This window comes from Odocoileus virginianus, chromosome 6 (assembly GCF_023699985.2).
Source record: "Odocoileus virginianus isolate 20LAN1187 ecotype Illinois chromosome 6, Ovbor_1.2, whole genome shotgun sequence".
NCBI classification, from domain to species: Eukaryota; Metazoa; Chordata; class Mammalia; order Artiodactyla; family Cervidae; genus Odocoileus; species Odocoileus virginianus.
The window spans coordinates 54,868,024-54,890,678 of NC_069679.1; the positions used below are offsets into that span (position 1 = coordinate 54,868,024).

The window sequence follows — 22,655 nt, forward strand, 5'->3', positions numbered from 1 at the left end:
ACACATCCATAAATCCCCTTGGTCATTACGTGGAATTTCTACATATGATTTTCTCCCTTGATCCTTTAAGAAACTTTGAACCACTTACACTATTTTCAATTGCCTTAACTTACTCCTCTCAAATAAACCACAAGAATGCTTAGGAAAACATGCAAGCCATAAATCACCTGCCTTTCAAGCAGCAGCAAAAAAAAAACCCAAACACAAATGTATAACTCATTTCACCTTAAAACCCTGCTGTTTCAAAAAGGAAAAAAATACTTTAAACCTTTTAAGTTTCACAATAATTTTAATTAGTAAGAAAAATGATGATGCTATGCCATCAGTGTTTATGAATCTTGTCAAGTGACAACAGACGGTAATGTACTTAACCATTTAAAAATTGTCCTTTTTAGATCCAAGCATGGTATTAAAAAACAAAAAAGTAATACTCTACTATCTTCTTAAAAAACTGACAGTGATATGTCTTTTATTTGGAATAAGCAAGTTTAAGAAATAGCTATTTATAATCTTTAAAACAATGCACTGAAAATAAGTCTTAATTTCAGAGTTTTATTGTATTGCACTAAAGGAACAGCAGGATGGTTATACAATGTTCTCTCTCATTCGGTTTTGAAAATCTAAAGTACTTGCAAATTCTTAAGAATACCTTTACCACCAGATTAAAACATTTACTAACCAATTTCTTAATAAGTAAAGTCTCACAAATTAAAACACATTTAAAATAGCTTTAAATGCATTCTTCACAAGTAAGTCAGCGTGTATTTTTGTATCATGTTCACTTATGCTTAAGAATTAGAGCAAGTATATTATTCTGGTGGAAATATGGGGAAATCTCTCATTCATGCAATATACAGGGGTAGTATTTCAAGTCCAAGGGGAAAAATTCCCGCTCTTGTTTCTTTAATGCATCCATATATAATCACCTACATGATAGATAAGGAAACCCATGAAGTTTCCCACAGATCAGATACATATTTTCAGTTCATCAGAAGCACCTGATATCTACAACTAATTTATAATTAAATGGCATTTCAATAAAACCAAAGTGAGCCCTACCAGTTCCTATAAAGGAAAGCTTCCAACGACTAAGGACGGTCAATAATCAACGCAGCCATTCAGGGGGTCGGCTGTTCCTCAAGGAGTGCAAGTTCAAACCTGTCGACACCAGAGGTATCATTTTATATTAACTTATACGTGATTCTGTTTACATTCTTTATCCGAGTATAACATATGAAAACAGTCTTTCCACAAGCAAAAAATGTGGAAACATTTAAAAAATAAGGAGTCATTTTTAAAGTAACTGATCAGATTCCATAGGCTACTCTTGGAAACAGGATCTTGCTGGATAGAATCCCTTCGTTGGTGGCTTTTTGCATGCACTTAACTGGACCAATTCTTCTAAGCGTTGTCCTAAGAGCTCACCAAAACATAGATCATGCTGAAAAGAAGAAAAAGGCTACTGTTAATTCAAACATTTCTAACTATAAAAACTAACAGTACCAAAAAGTTGAGTCTGCTTTATATAGTAAACTAGTTTGTGGTATCACAACATCACAGAAAATGGTAAGACCAATGACAAGTTCACGATACGATTTTAATCTGCATTTATGGACTTTTGCCTAAGGTACGACTGGCTCAGTACATGGGCTGAGTTGTCCCCTATTTCCTTTCCAATTTTAGCAAGTAGAACAGCACAGCTGAAAGCTTAATGGGGGATCAGAGCTTAGAAAAGCAATCCAAAACAGCACACTGCTCCAGAGCTGTATCTAAGAATAGGAGTGAGCACCTCCAAGGGCTCACTTCATGCCAGGCCTTCTGCCAGGTCCTAGGAGGTAGGGTACATACCATTATTATCCCCATTTTACAGACAGGAATGATCAAGGAACTTTCCCATTAGAGAAAAGCTCTAGGCAACAGCAGCAAGTTTAAAAAGAAAAGGAGACCAAAAAGCAAAATAAAAAGCAATAACCATTGAATCCTACATGCAGGGCAAAGTGAGAGAGCATGGTTCAAGAGCATGTGTGTCTAAATGGAAATACAAAGCAAGGAGGTGAGCAAAGCTTGATAGACAATTTAAAATAAATGAATGGGACTTGCCTGGTGGCGCAGTGGATAGGAATCCGCCTGCCAGTGTAGAGGACAAGGCTTTGATCCCTAGTCCGGAAAGATTCCACATGCCACAGAGCAACTAAGCCCATATGCCACCGACTACTGAAACCATGCTCTAGAGCCCATGAGCCACAACTACTGAAGCCTGCACGCCGCAGCAAAGAGCAGGCCCTGCTTGCCAGAACCAGAGAAGGCCCCCACAGAGCAACTAGAACCTAGCGCAGCCAAAGATGATAAAATTTAAAAAACAAATAAAACGGAAAACATAGTGACACCATCTTCTGGTGAACATTTTCCCACAACTCTAATGAATAATTCATTTGCCTTCTTTCAACAAGTATGTTTTAAGTGTCTGCTAAATGCCAGCGCTGTTTCAGACACTTATTATAGAAACTAAAATATGAAAATTAACAGAAATTAAAAGGACACATGGAATTTCACTTTTCAGAACCTCTTCACTCTGTTTCATGTATGAACATCTGCAGACAATCATTTTTCACAAATATAACCTCTAAAGGCCTAAAAGTTCATTTTCCATAAATTTTAGTCTAGCACTTCACCCTCTTCCATAATGGAAAGTAGTATGAACAAGAAATATGACTACATGCCTACCATTTTAATACTAAGCAAGTCTTCAAGTGACAAAAAGGAGAGGGAAGAGAACCTTAATTACTGCAATAATTTCATCTAATACAATTTTCCTCATATCTTGAAAATTGGGTGGAAATTTCTAAGTTGAATACATATCAATAAAATATGAGAGAGATGTATTTATATAAAGAAAAATTATAACTGTATTCTAGCCCTAGTTTTATTCCAGTTTTAATAAGCAGCTGTTTTCCTCCACCTACAGGACACCTAGAATACTGGCTCTCAACCAGGGCAATTTCACCCCACAGGGAGCATCTGGGAGCGTCTAGAGACATTACTGGTTATTATCACTGGGGCAGGGGGTGCTATAGGCATCTAGGATAGAGGCCAGGAATGCTGCCGAACATTCTACAATGCACAGGACAGCTTCTCACAGCAAATTCTGTCTTGCCCAGAATATCAACAGTGCCAAGGTCAAGAAACCCTGATCGAGAGGAATGATATGAGTCCATCTCAGTATAAAAGGATGAAAATCAGTAACTGCACCATCCTGTATGACAGAACTTTTCTTTCCTTCATGCCATACAGAGCATGCAAACCAGAAAATAAAGGGTAGAACATATAGTTAAACGAGAATGATTTTTAAAAAAATTAAACATAATCTTGAGACAGACACTGAGGCAAGCCAAAACTTTTGCAAATGGACACAACCACATGCTCTTGCTCTGCCATGGAAAATGAGGACTATCCTTCACCGGCTGTCTGAGACTCTGGAAGCAGCATCCCCACCCGTTTTCTGCCTCTGACTGCACACCAGCTGGCTGCCTTGACAAGTACCAGTTTAGTCAATGTGCGTGAATTTGTCAGTGTGCACTGCACCATCACCAGTACCACCATTCAGGACGTGAGTTACTCTTCAAGTGGGTTTTAAGGTGTTCAGACCTAACGCCTGCAAATGGTTCAGGCAGCAAAGTAAAATGGTATTTTCATTTTTTAAACTTACCCATATAGGTAGTAAAAAAATGCTAGAAGATAAAAAGCTAATTTGCACCATCCTTCTTTCTGACAATATGCTAGAATATCTGCATTCATGATGGTTGTAGGATCATAGAGTCCTGGTCCACTCATCACTGGTCTACTCATATACCTGTAATAAGCACAATTGATTAGCCACTCAGAATGGAAGCTAAACTTCAAGATGGACAGCAGCATTCTTCTCAAAATAATATTGGTTACAATGAGAGGTGGCCCACATACAGAAGCGTACTTTTAGTTCTAGGTGGAGTTCTTTCCTTTTATCCTCTTAATTTTAAAACTAGAGCCCCTAAAGGGGAAAACAGAGCAGTTAAAACAAGGCCCATCTGGTCTCCTCTACACTTTCAGAAATCCAAGAGAATTACAAATAACTGTAAAAAAGGAAAGACGATTTTTTCCTTTCAACTTTCTACTTTAACATAAAGAAGCCTTTACCAAGATGTTCCAAATGTTCACATTAACCATGAGGCTTTGTCCTTCTCTTTCCCTTCTCTAAATACATAAACACTTTTTCCTGAGCCATATCAGAGCCCATTACAGATATGAAACCACTTTACTTCTAAGTATTTCTTACACGTGTACTTCCTAAAGTCAAGGGCAATGAGACTTGGCCTATCTGAAACAAAACATGTAGAAGTTATGAAATATGACTCTTTTATAAATAACCAAATTTAGAGTCATAAAGTAAACAAGGAGAAAGAAGGACACACACTGTACAATCTGATTTACATGAAGTTCAGAAATGGACAAAACTAATCTAAGTGACAAAAGATCACTGGTTCTCCTGAGGAAGTTAGAGGGTAGCTGGGAAGGGTCACGAGAGACTCTTTTGGGGGCTGGAACTAACGTATATCTTTATCTGGGTGGTGGTTTCACAAGTGTACACAGACATAAAAATCCACTGCGCTGTACACTTCAGACTGTGCACACATTACTGTAAGTGAGATACAGCTTAATATTTAAAACCCCTTTAACAAATAGTAACATAAGCTCCATAAGAGGTATTAAAGCAGTTATTTGTTCATCCATGTGGTGTAAAAAATAAATGCCAACTACTTTCATTTAAGGGGCTTCCCTGGTGGCTCAGTCGGTAAAGAAACTGCCTGCAGTACAGGAGATCCAGGTTCGATCCCTGGGTCGGGAAGATCCCCTGGAGAAGGAAATGGCAACCCCCTCCAGGATTCTTGCCTGGAGAATCCCATGGACAGAGGAGCCTGGTGGGCTACAGTCCACGGGGTCGCAAGAGCCGGACACGACTGAGTGACTAAACCACCACCACTTTCATTTACGTGACTAGTATGTTAAGATAATCGTAACAACCATAGTATAATTAAAATTTAATTAGGAGAAGTATTAGAAGTGTATCTCAGTATTACCTCCAAATGTGATATGCCAAGAGGGGCATGTTGAGACCCAGCGTAAGCCACTCTGCCGCACAAAGAAACATGACGCAGAAGAAGGCGTGGATGAGGTATTCCGGGAGGACAAGCTGCAGGGAGAACACACCAGTCACCGGCGATCACGCACCGCCGCACTAAGTCAACTGCTAAGCTGCAGGGCAGGTGGCAACTGAGTTTCCATGGTGAAAAAGCACTTGTTTTCTTACAATCAGAAATGAAAAATGCTACTGAGTTTTATTTTCATATTTAACTTCTGACCAAAAGCAGGATTATATGCAAACTGACCAGAGGTTATAGCTTGCACTAAAACAATAATATGTGACTCAAAATTTAAAACCCAAATTCTTACAACAACAGGTTAAATTATACAAAGTTACCACCCAGATTGTTCAAACACAGCTATTTGCTAATCACTTAGAATAACTTAGAATATTTTTTCTTTCCACTATTTAAAAATGATAAAAATATAAAAATGAAGTATCTGATCACATGCAACATGATATAAAAAAATTCACAAGAACAAAGCTCCCTTTAGAAGTTTACACATTAGTGTTTTTAAGCCTTTAACAGAAACCAGGGTGCTACAAATACAATATTTAGCAAAACACACATTACCACAAAAGTAATTTTTCAATGGAAAGCCAACAGCCAATAATCTCAGCACAGTCGGAGTGGAAGAACACTAAAATGCACAGATGCAAACAATGTGCTTTCTGCAATGTAGGAGGGAAAAGACTGGGATCTAAACCATAAAACTGGAATTCTCCCCGTTCCTGAGCTCCCATCCCTACACAGCTTTCCTGCTTCTTTCGGCCCGCTTTCTCCAGGGAAGGGCTACAAACACAGCAGACTAGTAGCGGCTCAGAACTCAAAAACAAAATACATCTTTTGATAGCAAGCAGTATTAAGTGAAGATAAATTAGCCCAAGGAAAATGCTTTTTATAAATGACCAAGAGTTCATGCTTTAAATTATCTTTCTCATCCTAAAGATTTCAGTCTAACGACTCTGTTAAATACGAATACCAAAACCTTTCACTGCAAGTCTCAGCCAGTGTCCTACAGTAAGTCACAGCTGCAAAGCCAGTTTCTCAAATGTGCCTGTACTCTACCACCAGATCTTTCCTGAGGGAAAACTACAGCTGTAGAAATAATATAATTATATTACTTATTCAAGCCTTATACATTTCAAGTACTTATACATTTTCTAGTACTCCCAAATTATCCTTCCCATTCAAAGCTGTAAAGCAAAGTTTTTAATTAATACTATTTTAAATAAAATTCCAACAAAACCAATTAATCTGTATTTTCCACAAATTTAAGTAATATAGTAATAAGATTAAACTCTGCACAAATATAAACATATAAATAACATGAACTGTTAAATCAGCATTTAGTTAAGATCAAAGTTAAACATCTGTAAGAAAACAAGAAAGCGTCTACAGGGAAGTCTTTGAAACACAAAGACTACAACCAGGACAAACCAAGAAAAATATACATTTTATTAGGAGTTCCACTAGAGCTGCTGTTTATAATACTAGTTTAAATTACAAGATTTTTCTTTATAGTATAATAAGCCTATTTCAGTTCTCTAAAAACCAACCGATCTAACAATACAAATCATCATTCAAGTTTTCATTCTACACTTCCAGACTAATGTATAGGGAGAAAATGACTTTCAAAGCATGCTCCCTACTGCTTTTAAACAGTCTTCTTTAATAAGACTGATAATGAAGGTCATCTGCAATTCTACCAGTTCTAGTATGAAACAAATGCCATACTCCCTCCCTTCTCCTCAAAGCAATCCAGAAACTTGTATTATACATCTCTCATGAAGACCAGCACTCTTCATTCCTCAGTAATGAAATTTCCCCATAAGTGCCACAAAATTATTCCATTTAGGAACCAACATTTACACAAAAACTAGTATTCATAAGAAACACCCCATGCAAATACGGCTGAAACGACAGTACTTAAACATGCAAGCCACACTATTCTCCAGGTAAGAGCCGCACTCTAAGATGGAATTGTCTGTCTTCCCCCGTACTTTGGCAGAATTGTCAAACAAACTCTCAATAGGGAAAACTGTCAGATGCACTGCTATTGAGCCAAGTATCGGCATCCTATCCAAAACACAGCTTAGGCTGATGTACAAGCTTCCCTCTGACCCACTGCAGCATTTGGAGGTCCCAAGCACAAAGTGAGAATTTCTTTCCATTAAAAAAAGCTAGAAATCACAAACTGTATGTTAAAATGAAATGAATCCATCTTAGATTTACAGTAAATTAGGAAAACAGAAGAATCTGAAGCTAAAAATCAGGCTGAGTTCCAATTCTGACTCTATGTTAGCAGTGTGACCCTGAGCAAAGTGCTAGAACCTCATTAAGCCCCAGTTTACTCTCGTTTAGAGTATGATATACCCGCCTCAGGATTGTCATGAAAACTGAATGAAAAAACTCAGGTAAAGATGTTTAGCACAGAGCCTGGCACCCAGGACAGCCCTCATCTGATTTCAGCTATTATTATCTTCATCATCATTTGGTTATTTGAAGTAATGAAAAGCCAATGAAAATAGGAAACTACTAATCAACAACCATCAAAGGAGAAATTTCAGCTCAACTTCTTGGTAACAATTAAAGGTAAGTTAAGACGTTTTACAATGAACACTACTACTTTCCAATGAGAAAGCAGATTTATCTTTTATTTTGTTTCATAAAAGTAGAGAAACAGCTAATACTTTTAACTGTACCTGCATCAAGTCTTATTGTATCAGTTCTTTACAGACAAACTAGGAATGTATTCCATCATTCCTATTTATCTAGGAAACAATGATAAAGAAGCAAATTAACTTCACAGACCCTTTCCAAATAAAATCTCTCTGGCATGCCAGTGTTTCAGTTTTACACAGCTCAAATCTATATATGTTTTCATCTTCATTAAGTAATTTTTAAAGATGAATTAGTAGTCTATTTCTTGAAGACATACACACTGCTTTCTTACAAACAACCTTACGGTTTCTGGCCAGTTCAACAAAAATCAAACCTACAGTCTAAAGGAGAATCTTCCTGAATGAGCAAACTAAATGAAGTAAAAATAAACATATGGCCCCAAGCACAATGGGGCCACATTATAACTAAATCCAGAAGAGCTCAGAACTTACTGTAAGACAGCTCCGCTTTAGAAATTTAGACTGGATATACTAGAAATAACTATGCAGACATTTGTATACAAATTGTTAACCACAAAATTCTGACAGCATGAGTCGGAGGGTAAGCATTACTCCAAGATCTCAGAACCTAAGAACAGGGCTACCCATGTAAAAGGTTCTGAATAAACAGCAGCTGAAAGAGTAAATAAATTCCAGAACCAAAGACAAAAGTAGATATGGTACTAAAGGCTCCACCTACAGACTATCTCGGAGTAAGTCACAAAAGAAGAATAATCTCACCTATTAAAGTCATTTCAGGTTAACCAACTTTCAAACACTGTACCTAATAATCTAATATTGAAGTGCCTATAGCTATAACATTTTTTAAAATGCATGAGCATTTAACAGCTTTCCCTACTTGACTGGGCCAGCAAGCAAACATTTGCATAAAATATGAAATTTCATGAAATCAGAAACCTCAACAGGCATATGAACAAGCACACTGAACAGAACAGTTTACAAATACAAATGCCTAGCCCTCCCCATGAAATGAAAGCAGCATTAAAACATTAAACTAAAAAGCAGTACACACCTTTAATGCAATTTTGACTCTTTTAATCTTTTTGACCTTTTCAACTGTCTTTGGCCGACAATGTAAAAAGCAGATTGGAAGAATGTTAGTATGACAGCTGACAAGATCACCAGCAGATTAATAATAGTCAGAATAGTCAAGCAGGACAGGAAAAAGAATATTTTTTAAAATTCTGCCTACTTAAAAAAAGTACAAATTTACCATGCTACTGAGAATACTGGCCATTTTCTAATTATATCAAGTTAAAAGCAAAAACAGTTTAAAAATCTAGAGAAATATCCTATATTATAACTTACAGGATTCAGGGTATTACACTGGTCTATAGGATTCTTGTAATCAGTCTTCAGCTCATCGAATGCTATAATCTAAAATAAAAATAAAATAGTTAGGATCTCCCACTTTAACAAAAAGTGGCAACAAACCTGCCCCATCAAGCAATAATTCAATAAAGTCAATGAAGAAGTGTACTAACTTTACATGTACCAGTTTACAGTAAACACAGTATGTGCTCATTAACAAATAACTATAATCACATTTAAAGAACTGAAAACATGTACATCATTATCACTAAAATGATAAATATCTTCAATTTTCAATTTTTTCAATGCCTCCACTCAAATTATTTTCTCTGCTTGAAATAGTCTTTCCTTAAGCCATAATTATTTACGGAAACCCCTCTTTATCATCCTAAAAAACACTCTTCCTATGTCAACCCCTCCCAGTAGATTTCCCTGACTTCCTTGGGCAGAAATAACTGCATGCCTGTCTATCATCTCCACATAGTACAGGCTTTATAAGGCTACCAGGCTGGCATTGCTCATACTAGAGAGGATTTAAGTTCAGGTTTGTGCCCTCCTCCAGACTCTGTGCCCCTCAGGGTGAAGTGTTTTTAATCATCTGTGCATGTCCACCTCCGTCACAGTGTTCAGTAGGACACCAGAAATGGACTCGCATGCTTCAATTTGTTCCCATTTGTGTCCAAACACATATATTTCAAGGGCCTGCTTTGATTTGGAAATTTCAAGAAATGGCCTCAGAATAGCAGCTTCTGCACAGGACCAAAGGTCAGGTGGGACACAACGCCATCGCAGGCTCCTGCTGCCAAACACCCTGGCACGGGCTTTGCACCAGGGCTTGTTCAGGAGCGAGGACTTTTCCAGTCCTCTGCCTCAAGGGCATCTTATTCTAAAAAACCTTAAGACACCACACAGCAAAGAGTAGGCCTGTTTAAGGCCACTACAAAAGTGATCAATCTGACCTTGTTTCATGTCCTCAGTATATTCCTGCCACGTGCAGGTCCTTTCATCTGGTCACCAAACGAAAGACTAAAGAAAGGTAAAGCCCAGGTTAAGGCCAGCTTCTCAGGGTGTGACAAGTGAAACAGTTACATACGTGGTAAGGGGGGAAAGAGCTCACTCACTTAAAATACATGGCAAGAGTAAATCAACTAAAATCAACTTTAATATAAATAAATAAATGAACAAATACATTTTTTTAAATCATACCATTAAAAAAAAAAACAACCATGGAAAGAATCACAAATTATTCTGTCCAAGAAACAGACTCACAGACTCAAGAGAATGATCTTAAGGTTGCCAGGGGGAAAGGATGGAGGGGAAAAGATAGGGAGTCTGGGATGGACAGGGACACACGGCTATATTTAAAATGGATAACCAACAAAGACCTACTGTATAGCTCAGGGAACACTGCTCAATGTTATGTGTCAGCCTGGATGGGAGGAGAGTTTGAGGGAGAACGGATACATGTATATGTATGGCTGAGTCCCTTTGCTGTCCACCTGAAACGACCATAACATTGTTAACTTGCTATACTCCAATGCAAAATAAAAAGTTTAATTTAAAAAAATACGTCAACGGGGGTTAAAAATGTTTCTGTCCAAACTCTGAAAAGAAATGTGGCATTAATATTTTGGGTCAGTGAACACAGAATTTCAAAACCAAAATGCACGAAAAATCAAATTGGGGTGACACAACACTCTGTGGTGTTCAATGTCACAGTAAGAAGCCAAAGGCCCCAAGTTTACAGAGAAGCTATTTTACCTGCTGCCACTAATCACCCAAGGGACAGAGAATTCAATCCGCCCTTCCTCTGGTGGGCTAGGACTAGTATCTTTATATGTGAGACAGTGCTACTCAATATTACCAAAAATCACTTAAGTCCTATATTTCTACCTTTTAATATGCTGGTTTAAATCCTTAAACCTTAATCCTTAAATCCTGTTAAAATCCTTAGCTTCATAAAAAGATGAATTTGATTTCTGGAATTTTTATAAAATTCACCAACCTGGCCTAATAAAAATTCTAATGCAAACAGAAATGGAAGGAAATTAAACATTAAAATATAAGCTCCACGAAAGCAAAGGTTTTTGCTGGGTTCACTGCTCTGTTCCAGGGCCTAAAATAGTGCCTGGCACATAGTTAAGTGTTCAATCAATATTTACTGAATAAAAGGTGGGGGAGGGAAAAAAAACAACCCTATGCTTAAAATAAAGTACAGAACTCACCAAAAGGCATTTTCCCTTGGGACTCCCTGATAGCCCAAAGAATCTGCCTGCAATGCAGGAGACCCTGGTTCAATTCCTAGGTCAGGAAGATGGGCTGGAGAAGGGATAGGCAACCCACTCCAGTATTCTTGGGCTTCCCTTGTGGCTCAGCTGGTAAAGAATCTCCTGCATGCCTGAGACCTGGGTTTGATCCCTGGGTTGGGAAGATGCCCAGGAGAAGGGAAAGGCTACCCCCTCCAGTATTCTGGCCTAGAGAATTCCATGGACTATATAGTCCATGGCATCACAAAGAGTCTGACACGACTGAGTGACTTTCACTTTCAATGACCCATAACACACATACATGTTAAAAACACAAGTGTACAATTAAAGATATCAATTTATGATGTTTTATAGATATTATTGATGTTGAAGCCGAAACTCCAATACTTTGGCCACCTGATGCGAAGAGCTGACTCATTTGAAAAGACCATGATGCTGGGAAAGATTGAGGGCAGGAGGAGAAGGGGACGCCAGAGGATGAGATGGTTGGATGGCATCACCGACTCAATGGACATGGGTTTGGGTGGACTCAGGGAGTTGGTGATGGACAGGGAGGCCTGGCATGCTGCGGTTCATAGGGTCGCAAAGAGTCAGACACGACTGAGCAACTAAACTGAACTGACAGATATTATTAGTCAATTATCTGATATCAGCTGTGATATACTCTCAGAGAAATGGCAACCCATTCCAGAATTCTTGCCTGGAAAACTTCATGGACAGAGGAGCTTGGTGGGCTACAGTCCATGGAGCTGAAAAGACTCGGACCCGACTTAGTGACTAAACTACCACCACCATAAGCTTTAAGACTAGGACCATGATCACAAATACAATTACTTCCCTTTAACAAGATCCAATTTAATAGCAAAGTATGACACTTGTACTTACACTTTTTTCCCACTGGACATTTTCTTCAGGTGACTTCAAAGGATCTTTTAATGAGTTTGTTGCTGAATGGGTTTCTGTTTGAGTGCTATAAGCTAGAGTTGTCAAAACTCTTCTGAAGAGACTCTTAAAACTAGTGGTTTTCAAATCTTTTGTGACTGTGGGTCTGGACAAGGATGTTCACAAAATTTTCCACAGAAGCTCAAAAACGAAAATAAATAATTTGATGCACATCTTTGGAGAATGACTTCTGCACTTTTAGCTTTCAAACAAGCCTGTGCTCCCCAGCTCTGTTCTCCAAAAAGCATCAAGCACATGAATGAGGACTACACTGACAAATGTAACCATCAGCATTAAAAAAAAATCCTCCATAGAAGAGTTAACATAAAGGAGAGTTTTTAAATCTATACTTGAAATTTCCAGATGACTCTTCTCACAGATACTTAAACTACCTAAGAAAACAAACTGAAGGTTACATAGATAACAGAAAAATTAAAACTATGTCTTTATTTAGAATTTTCAATTTGTTCCCAAAGGATGCATAATCCTCTGAACTACTAAGAAATCCCTAAGGACATAAGCTCTCCACTAATCTGAGTACAAACAAATTTTTAATTCTATAACAAGACTTAAAACTATCTGTGCGAGCTGTATGCTAAATCACTTCAGTCATATCAGACTCTCTGCGACCCTATGGACCAAAGCTCACCAGCCTCTCTGTCCTTGGGATTCTCCAGCAAGAATACTGCAGTGGGCTGCTGTGCCCTCCTCCAGGGGATCTTCCCAACCCAGGGATCAAGCCTGTGTCTCTCATGTCTCCTCCAGTGGGTTCTTTACCATTAGCACCACCTGGGAAATCCACCTCCCCCCCAAATACCTAATTCACCCAAACACATATTCATTTAAATTGCCCATTTTTTAAAAAGTGCATTTCCAGGTTTTCTTTAAGTCAAACACAATCTAGTTCAAAATGTAAGCATCCACAGCTCTTAAGAATCCTCATCAGCTCATCAGAAAACAAGTGCCCATGAAGCAGGAAATGACTAAATCCTCATCTACAGATGGCAGGGAACCACACATTTCAGTTTCATCAGAGGCTTACTAAGGCAGAGGTAGTCTGCATCCCGAATTATCTTTATTTATTAAGGAAGAGTCAAAGAAGAGTCCAAAATGCTCTTCAAGTTATGGGTTCCTACTGAAAAGCATTTCCAGGGAACAGTTACTTAACAGCCTGCATAAGCATTCCCCACTACACAAGCAGTTGGGTTTCAAATATTTATAAACATAATCACCCTCTTTAGCAAAAGGAAATGGATTTAGATTTTTTTTTTTTTTTGCACACGACACTGCTGCCACTTAAATCACTCTGCTCCTCTGTTCCGTAACAAACCTTGCTATGGACATGATGAAACCTGACTTAAGATTTACCTAAGAGTGAACCTGCCCCATCATCCAAATTAAGACCAATATTCCAGAAGGTACGGAGGGCAGAGCAAACATAAGATAAATTTTAAATGAATGCTGATTTCCAAAAGGCTGCTTCTAATCTTATGTTAGAGAAACAGGAATCCTTAAAAAATCTCTTGAAGAGGGCTTCCCTGGTGGTCCAGTTATTAATAATCTGAATTGCAATGCAGGAGACACCAGTTGGATCCCTGGTCCAGAGACCCCACACGCGGCAGGGCAACTAAGCCTGCGTGCCGCACTACTGAAACCTGTAAGCCCGAGAGCCCAGGCTCCAAAACAAGAGAAGACACTGCAATGAGAAGCCCACGACCACAACAAAGACCCAGGGCAGCCAAAAATAAATTAAAAAAAAAAAAAAAATATATATATATATATATATATCTTGCATAACTATTTTAGAGAAACAAGAATCCGTAAAGATCTCTTGCAGAACTATTTCACAGAGAACTTAACTTGTTCCTTACAGGGACCAGTAAGGATGTGCTTCTGTACCGCAACATGATATGAATAAAAGGGGGAAAACTGTCCTAGAGAAGCCTAAGTTTTCTGAGCATTTTCAAAATCAAAATGAAACTCTCTCTACTACGTCAAACTACTCCGAATACAGAGGTGGCTAAGAAGACTTGTCTCTGGAGAAACTCCGTAGGTCAAAGTATGATTTAGGGGAAAAGTTCGGATTTAAGGTCAACAAAGTAATCAATTCAACCTGCATCAAAGTTCACTGGGCAACAAGAATCCGGGGAGGAAAAAGTGATTTTACTTGAAGTGCTGAAAAGCGGAGTTGGAAATTTATCTAAAGTAGGTTACGATTTGGGCCACACTCCTGTGAATACCCGAAAACAAAGGCAATCAGTATGAAATATTAACAATAATTAGGCAAACTTCATTACGGCTAAGCACGTAGCACGCCTCTCTGCGCCCTTGACATCCTGCGTGTGACGCGAGACCTCGGGGATGCGGAGCGGGTTAGCTAAGCGCTATCCCGCAGGCCCCCGTCAGCGTCGCGGCCGCCCCACCCGGCGCGGGAAGAGCAGCGGCGCGCGCGGCCTGCGCCGGGACACCGCGGGCGCAGCCAGCCAACCGCCCGACGCCTCGACTCCTCCTGGACCTGCAGCTCCCGACCCGGGGACGGAGGGGCGCGTAGACCCCTGGCCGCGCGGCCTGCACCGCCCCGGCCTGGCCCCATCCCCGGCGCGCCGACCTCCGAAGACCGTGGCCGCCCAGACCACGGGCCCGGGGCAAGAAGAGGCTGCGCCGCCACCTCGCCCTCCTTGCCCCGGCCCCGGTTACTCACGTGCCAAATGGCGAAGAAGATGAGCGCGGCGGTGAGCAGCAGCGCCAGCATATAGCAGAAGGCCGCGAACGTGAACGCCATGGCCGGGGAGAAGGCAGCAGCGCCGGTGCCAGCGGAGAAAGGCCGCGCAGGGCCCTCTGGGTAAAACCATTCACTTCCCGCGGCCACAGCCCACACAGCCTCTTGCCGCCGCCCCCGCCGCCGCGGCCCCCTGCTCTTCCAATGCGCCTGCGCACCGGTCCCGGTGCAAGACGCCCTCCGGTGGCCAGAGTTCGCCATGCACTTATATTGTTTGCATAGCGGATTGATTTATTTTGTTTACTTCGCTTATTTATTCTTTGAACAAAAATGTTCATTGAATGAGTACCCAGTATCTTCCAAATACTGTGCTTCTTCTTTGAGATACAAAAATGAGTAAAATAATCCTTGCACGGAAAGACGTTAGTATAATGCCGGAAATGAATATGCAAATAAATCATTACCGTATTATAACCCTGTGGCACGTTGTGAAAGGTCAGAGCACAGCACCCAACCCGCCCTGGAGCGTCCAGGAAAGGATTCCTGGAGTAGGCGTTTCTTAAGTAAAGCTAACATGATGGATAGAAGTAGTCCAGGCATATTTGTCCAGGCTATAGAATCAGCCTTCCAAGGAGACGGTTCAACGAAAGCAAAGGCAGAGATGAAAGTAAGAAAAAAAGCTCAGTGTCTTAGGTGAAACCACCTTAGCAATTCTAGATTAGTGGTTAAGACAGTGCTGAGAGTCTGAAAGGGGTCCCCTAGGGTTTAGATCATATCATACAAGGATATGCCAGTTAAGGAGCTCAGACTTCATATCCCGTAAGCCCATGTTTTTCAATCAGCTCACCATACACAATTTGACTTTTTCACTGCAACACAACAGAACATCACACACGTTGAATTATAGAGAGATGGACATCTGGATATAGAGACAAAGAAATTCAGATATAACAAAAATTTCACAAAACAAGACTACATATCCACAAGTACCTATCCTGTTATTCTTTTTTGCTGTTTTGTTTTTAATATTGGTTGAGATCCAGAAAATTGGCTCACCCCCCTGCTCAATGATTGCTGCTGATGAAGTGGAAATCACTGAAAGCTTTTAAACAAGAGAGGGACATATCTAGCTTTGCATTAAAAGATCGCTCACACCAGCAAAATGTATAGAGAATGGTTTAGAAGCAGTCTGTCCAGTGCTGTCCACAGAACTTTCTGCAATGGTGAAAGTTTTCTTTATCTGCGCTGTTCAATATAGTGGCTCTTGATCAGTTGCAATGTAGCTAGTATAAATGAAGAAGTGAACTTTACATTTTACTTATTTTAATTAATTAAAGTTTAAAGAACCACATATGGCTAGTGGTTGCTGTCTTGGATAGCCATCAGGATTATGTGGCACCTTGGTGCAAATTATAAAGGTATTCTCTCCAGATAAACAGAGCTTCATACCTGGGCACAAGAATGCAGGTTATTCTTCAGTCCTACTAACCTCCTTGGCCAGTCACCTCTGGCAGTATACAAATTGCCCAACTGACACGATGACCCTAATTAGAGAAGCGAGAGATTGGAAGCAAGGAGCCCATAAGAATGATCCAGGCAAAAGTTGCTGTGACTCTGACTAAAGTTGTGAAAACTGGGAGAGAAAGGAGTGGATAGATTTAATAATATTTAGGAGAAATGCTCAGTAGGACTTGATTGACTGGATACAGTGGTGAGAGAGAGGTAGGTGTCAAAAAAGATGTATATGGTACTACAGACCATGGAAGCATGGCAGAATGCAGCACTAGGCAATATTTGTGCCAGGAGAACTCATGATCTAATGAGATCAGACAGTTTCCTGTTGTCAGGGGAAACAAGAGTTGGTGAGGAAAATTGTCCATGCCAAACCATGAGAGCCAGCCACCTTCTTATAAATGAGTCCAATCTACATTTTGGAAAATGATGTTTCATCACCATTTACCTTGAGGATCTACCTTTTGGCAACTAGCTCCCCTGCCCCCTTGGTGAAAAATTAATAAATGGAAACCTGAATTAAACAGGGTCTGGAGACCAGAAGGGGGAGCTCTCCTGCCCTGTGATGACAGCAGAGTCCTACCGGAAGAAGATGCCTTCCTCTTCTTTCCTGGCAAGGACTCAGCCAACAAAAAGTCCTGGGATCTATGCTTGCCACGGTGCTCCCAACTTCCATTTCCCCCTTTATAAAAGTGTTCTCCCCTTGCCAACTGGACGACTTGCACATGGATACAGATCCTGAATTGCAATTCTCTACTGATCCGGAATAAATCCATCTTTGCTAAAGAAATAGCTGGCGGTCTATTTCAGGTCATGACGTGAAATATATCTTTCCCTTGCCTGGTAACTATGTCGAGCACCTTATCACACAAAGTGGGACAGCCTTCCAAGGACCCACCCTCAGTTCTAGAAGGGATGAATCGCCCGAGAAGGTGGAAGTCAGATAAAATGCTGACTGATTCACTCAGAGGCTGGGGCAGTGTGAGGCTCCCTTCACATTTTAGCAGAGCACGCAGGTAAACTTTAGGCCTGTGTTGGCTAATACAGGAGCCACTAGTCATGTGTGGCTGTTTAAATTGATTAAAACTGAATAAAACTAAAAACTCAGTTCCTCAGCTCCACTAGCCATATTTCAAGAGATCAATAGCCTGCTGTGGCTTCTGGATACCCTACTGGACAACGTAGATACAGACTATTTCCATCATCACATCAAGTCCTATTGGAGAGCATTGCTTCAGACAATAGTACACAACTGTAACTGCTTAGAAAATATTGAGTTGGCCAAAAAGTTTGTTTGGTTTTCCATAAGCAATTATGGCAAAACCTGAATAAACTTTTTGACCAACCCAATACACCCATTTTAATGAGGGCAAATGGTTAATTAGATCATCCAACCATAGACAAGGCAGCGTGTGAGGAAAAGATTGGATTTCTTTGACATTTTGGAGGACCATTATCAGCAGTAAGTGCAAACAAATCTCAGTATTTTTTTAGACATTGCATTAACCCTTTTTAGCCCATGGGAATAATTTTGTAGTACATGGTGAATTAAGTTCTCGCTTCTCCTTACATACATGCGTGGGACTGGATGATACTGCAGATTAATCTTCTGCTTGCTCACTCTCTCTCTCCTCCTCCTCTCTCTTTCCCTGACTCACCTTTGTTCAAGTCATCTTTCTATGAGTTTGTGTCCACTCCACCCACTACTGCCTAGGCCCTCAGCCCAGACAGGTAGGTGCAGGTCAGCCACCGGAGAGCTAGAAAATAAAGGCCACAAACACAAAGCATGCAGTCTAAGAAAGTGAATGTTAAAGGCGCTCAGTCATGTCCAGCTCTTTGCGACCCCATGGACTACAGAGTCCATGGAATTCTCCAGGCCAGAATACTGGAGTGGGTAGCCTTTCCCTTCTCCAGGGGATCTGCCCAGCCCAGGGATCGAAATGGATCCCAAAAGTTCAGATACAATCTGAGAGAACTTGCCAGCCCCTTAGACTAAATAAAGCAAGCCAGTGCTGAGGAAGAGGGAAGAGGGGGTGCTGAGCAGTCAGGAGAACGTGAGCTCCAGGAAGCTGCAAGTGTCCATGGGAACGAGCACCACCTTGCCAAACTCTGAAGAGCACTTGGCGGCGGAGCTCAGTTTTCCTTTCCGCTGGCGTCTGTAGAGAACTCCGCCATTCGACAGCCGGCCGTCTCCACACATCCACCCCTGAGTGGGAGTGATGCCGCTCCGCTCAGCACCACATTCAGTCCTTCCAAGGAGACATTCCTCTTGCCTCAGCACAGTAGGCTCGCAGACCACACACCTGCTCCGTAAAAAGCAGGCGGGTAGACTGTGCCAAGACATGGCAGTAACGTAAAGAGAAAGCCCCAGCACTATGGTAAGTCGGTCCTCCACCAACTCAAGGTCTCCCACAGGTGGGGAAGAAGCCATCCAGGTGACGTATACCATAAGGAACCCACGATGCTGTGGGAGGACCTGGGCCCTTACGTTGAGTACTGAGCATAGGCAGTTGTGGGCCCGTAGTTCCAAGTCTTCCAGAAGAGGTTTGCATATTTGGGGGAAAGCAACTTCACCTGGTGATTGTGGGTAGCACCTGGACCCTTGGAAAGAATAGCTCCAGAGCTGGGGAGAACAGGAGATGGAGCTGAAAGTATTGGTTGTCCCTCAAGCCACTCCCACATCCTTCCTGTTGGCGGAGCTCAGGGTTTGTTCATGGATTCTTCATTTGCTTCAAGGAGGATCCCTTCCCCCAGCTCCTGTTTTGGGGAAATGCAGCTGCTGCCCCTCCAGAATGATGTCTGACTCCCAACTGCTATGTATGAGGCAGAGCTGATGACTGTTCTGTTCTTTTCTGTTTACCACATACATTTCTAAATCATTGGATTAAGGCTACATACAAATAGACTGCTGGTGGCTCAGCGGTAAAGAATCCGCCTGCAATGTAGGGGATGTGGGTTCAGTCCCTGGGTTGGCAATATCCCCTGGAGGAGGAAATGGCAACCCACTCCAGTATTCTTGCCTGGTAAATCCCATGGACGGAGCAGCCTGGTGGGCTACATTCCATGGGGTCGAAGAGTTGGACACAACTGAACGACTAAACCACCACACACAAACGGACTGCATTAGGCTGTCCAGCAAGATGTGGTTTCTCATCCACCTTGCCCTTTGCCCTAGGAGTGCCTATTATACAACCACTATGAGAAGAATCAACGTGCAAAAATGACTCAATCTCATCTATGCAAAATATGTCTATTGTTATTCTTTATTATGTGTGCCTTTTTTAATAAAACCACGTGAAGGTAAAATATCAAAACAGTGAAAAACACATATTTTAAGAGTATAAGGAGTTTTAATACATGTACACACGCTTGTAATGACCACTCCCAAACAAGATAGAGAACTTGACCATCACCCACAAAGTTCCCACATGGCCCATCCCCACCCCTTTCCTACTTTCTATGCCTGTAGATTACCTTCATCTGCCCTTGAATTTCATTAAATGGAGTCATATTATATATATTCTTTGTATCTGGCTGCTTGGACTCAGCATAATATTGGGGGTTTTTCTTTGAGATTCTTCTACAGGAGTTCATTCATTTTTAAAATCAACTTTATTAAAGTTTGCTTTGCATAAAATGAAATATACCCATTTCAAGTGCACAATCAATGAATTTAGGCAAAATTATTTAACTTATATGCAGAGTACATCATGAGAAACGCTAGGCTGGAGGAAGCACAAGCTGGAATCAAGATTGCCAGGAGAAATATCAATAACCTCAGATATGCAGATGACACCACCCTTATGGCAGAAAGTGAAGAACTAAAGAGTCTCTTGATGAAAGTGAAAGAGGACAGTGAAAAAGTTAGCTTAAACCTCAACATTCAGAAAACTAAGATCATGGCATCCAGTCCCATCACTTTATGGCAAATAGATGGGGAAACAATGGAAACAGTGGCTGACTTTATTTTGGGGGGCTCCAAAATCACTGCAGATGGTGACTGAAGCCATGAAATTAAAAGACGCTTACTCCTTGGAAGGAAAGTTATGACCAACCTAGACAGCATATTAAAAAGCAGAGACATTACTTTGCCAACAAAGGTCCGTCTAGTCAAGGCTATGGATCTTCCAATGGTCATGTATGGATGTGAGAGTTGGACTGTGAAAAAAGCTGGGCGCAGAAGAATTGATGCTTTTGAACTGCGGTGTTGGAGAAGACTCTTGAGAGTCCCTTGGACTCCAAGGAGATCCAACCAGTCCATCCTAAAGGAGATCAGTCCTGGGCGTTCATTGGAAGGACTGATGTTGAAGCTGAAACTCCAATATTTTGGCCACCTCATGCGAAAAGCTGACTCATTTGAAAAGACCCTGATGGTGGAAAAGATTGAGGGCAGGAGGAGAAGGGCACAACAGAGGATAAGATGGTTGGATGGCATCACCGATTCAATGGACATGGGTTTGGGTGGACTCCAGGAGTTGGTGATAGACAGGGAGGCCTGGCATGCTGCGGTTCATAGGGTCGCAAAGAGTCAGACACGACTGAGCGACTGAACTGAACTGAACTGATACACTCAGGTAACCACCCATAATCTGTGTGCTCAACATTTGCAACATCCCCAAAGTTTTCCACTGTGCTTCCTCCCAATGCCTAGCCCAAGGCTACTGATGATCTGTCATTACAGATTAGATTTGTCTTTTCTAGAGTACCTTACCATTAAAATTATACAGTATGAAAAAAAAAATAAAATTATACAGTATGTATTCTTATGTCTGGATTCTTTCAGCATGTTTCTGAGATTCATCAATGTTATTGCTGTGCTACTAGTTCATTCCTTTTTGTTGCTCTGTATTATTCCATTATACAAATATATCACAAAGACATCTAGATTATTTCCAGGCTGGGGTTACTATGGATAAATATGCTATATACATTCTTGTACAAGTCTTTCTTTGCAGATATATATTTTCATTTCTCTTAGGTAAATACTTAAGAGTGAAATTGCTGAGTCATAGAGAAGGTGCTGTGTTCTTTGTTGCTTTTAAATCACTTAATTCCAACTCCAATTCTGCTTCCACTAAATTAGTGGAAGTTTCTGTACCAGGTGTTATTGGGGATCTTCCTTCCCATTGTCACACCAGTGTCCTGGAAATGTATGTGGTCACAGCAGCAAAACTGGCAGGTATCGGAATCTTTGCCAATGTTAGAAACTCTGGTCCCTCCGGCATCCTGGGGTCCCCCTTTCTATTACATCACCACCTCCCCAGGGTCCACAGAGCAGGGCACAGGTCTCCTCTCCAATGTTCTATTGACTACTTTCTCTCTAGTGCCTCTCCATTTGTGGCCTTGGTGACTCAGATGGTGAAGAATCTGCCTGCAATGAGGGAGACCTGGGTTTGATCCCTGAGTCAGGAAGATCCCATAGAGAAGGGAATGGCAACCCACTCCAGTATTCTTGGAGAATTCCATGGACAAAAGAGCCTGGCAGGCTGCAGTCCATGGGGTCGCAAAGAGTCAGACACAACTGAGCGACGAACCCTTTCACCTCTGTTGCTGAGCGTCCTTATATATCTCACATTCAAACTCCTGAGAGACAGGGTCTGCTTGGGGACGTTGCCCTAGTTGGGCAGAGCGGTGCCTAGGTGCTATGTACCCACAACTGTGCAAAACCACAGACCTCTGATCGCTTTCCAGTTTAGGAGACTGTCTAGCTATTCTCTCTTCTTTCTCTTCTCAACCCCCAAAATCTTCACACATCACCCTCTCCACAGGAACACGCAGCAGTTTCTTCAGTGTGATTAGAGCTTTCACAAGGGGTGAGGAGAGGTTGTAATCAGAACACCCTCTGTATTTCCTTCTCCCTATGCAACACATTGCTCTCAAATTTCCTTTACTAGATGTTCTACCAGTTGGATCTGTGAATGGTTTTTCAGGCCCATTGGGGTTGCAAGGAACAGGGTTGTGCCCAGGTTGTGTGGGTTTAGGGAGGTTTATTATAGTTAGACTGGCAAGTAGAGGAACCTGGAACTGCTGCCTGGGCGCT

At 41.1% G+C, this 22,655-nt stretch overlaps 1 protein-coding gene across 2 annotated transcripts; it reads right to left on the minus strand.

Annotated features, from left to right (window-relative positions):
- Positions 1 to 538: 538 nt before the first annotated feature.
- On the minus strand, positions 539 to 15,282 carry CNIH1 (cornichon family member 1). Of its 2 annotated transcripts, XM_070469374.1 has the most exons (6): positions 15,086 to 15,282; positions 9,173 to 9,241; positions 8,877 to 8,924; positions 5,115 to 5,227; positions 3,707 to 3,850; positions 539 to 1,441 (listed from the first exon to the last, which is right to left on the minus strand). In XM_070469374.1, the coding sequence occupies exons 1-6, from the start codon at positions 15,164 to 15,166 to the stop codon at positions 1,414 to 1,416; spliced, it is 483 nt and encodes a 160-aa protein (XP_070325475.1). In that variant the 5' UTR covers positions 15,167 to 15,282; the 3' UTR covers positions 539 to 1,413. The 2 variants fall into 2 exon arrangements, with proteins under 2 accessions (XP_070325475.1, XP_020752770.1); XM_020897111.2 differs by lacking the exon at positions 8,877 to 8,924 and having other exon boundaries at positions 15,086 to 15,272.
- Positions 15,283 to 22,655: the final 7,373 nt, after the last annotated feature.

Excerpts from the sequence above, each read along its gene's own strand:
- CNIH1 (XM_070469374.1), bottom strand. The coding sequence starts at position 15,166 with ATGGCGTTCACGTTCGCGGCCTTCTGCTATATGCTGGCGCTGCTGCTC. Across the intron at positions 5,228-8,876 it reads GAGTCAAAATTGCATTAAAG|CTTGTCCTCCCGGAATACCT; the intron begins GTGTGTACTGCT and ends TTCTCCCTGCAG. Across the intron at positions 3,851-5,114 it reads TTGGCATATCACATTTGGAG|GTATATGAGTAGACCAGTGA; the intron begins GTAATACTGAGA and ends TGCTTATTACAG.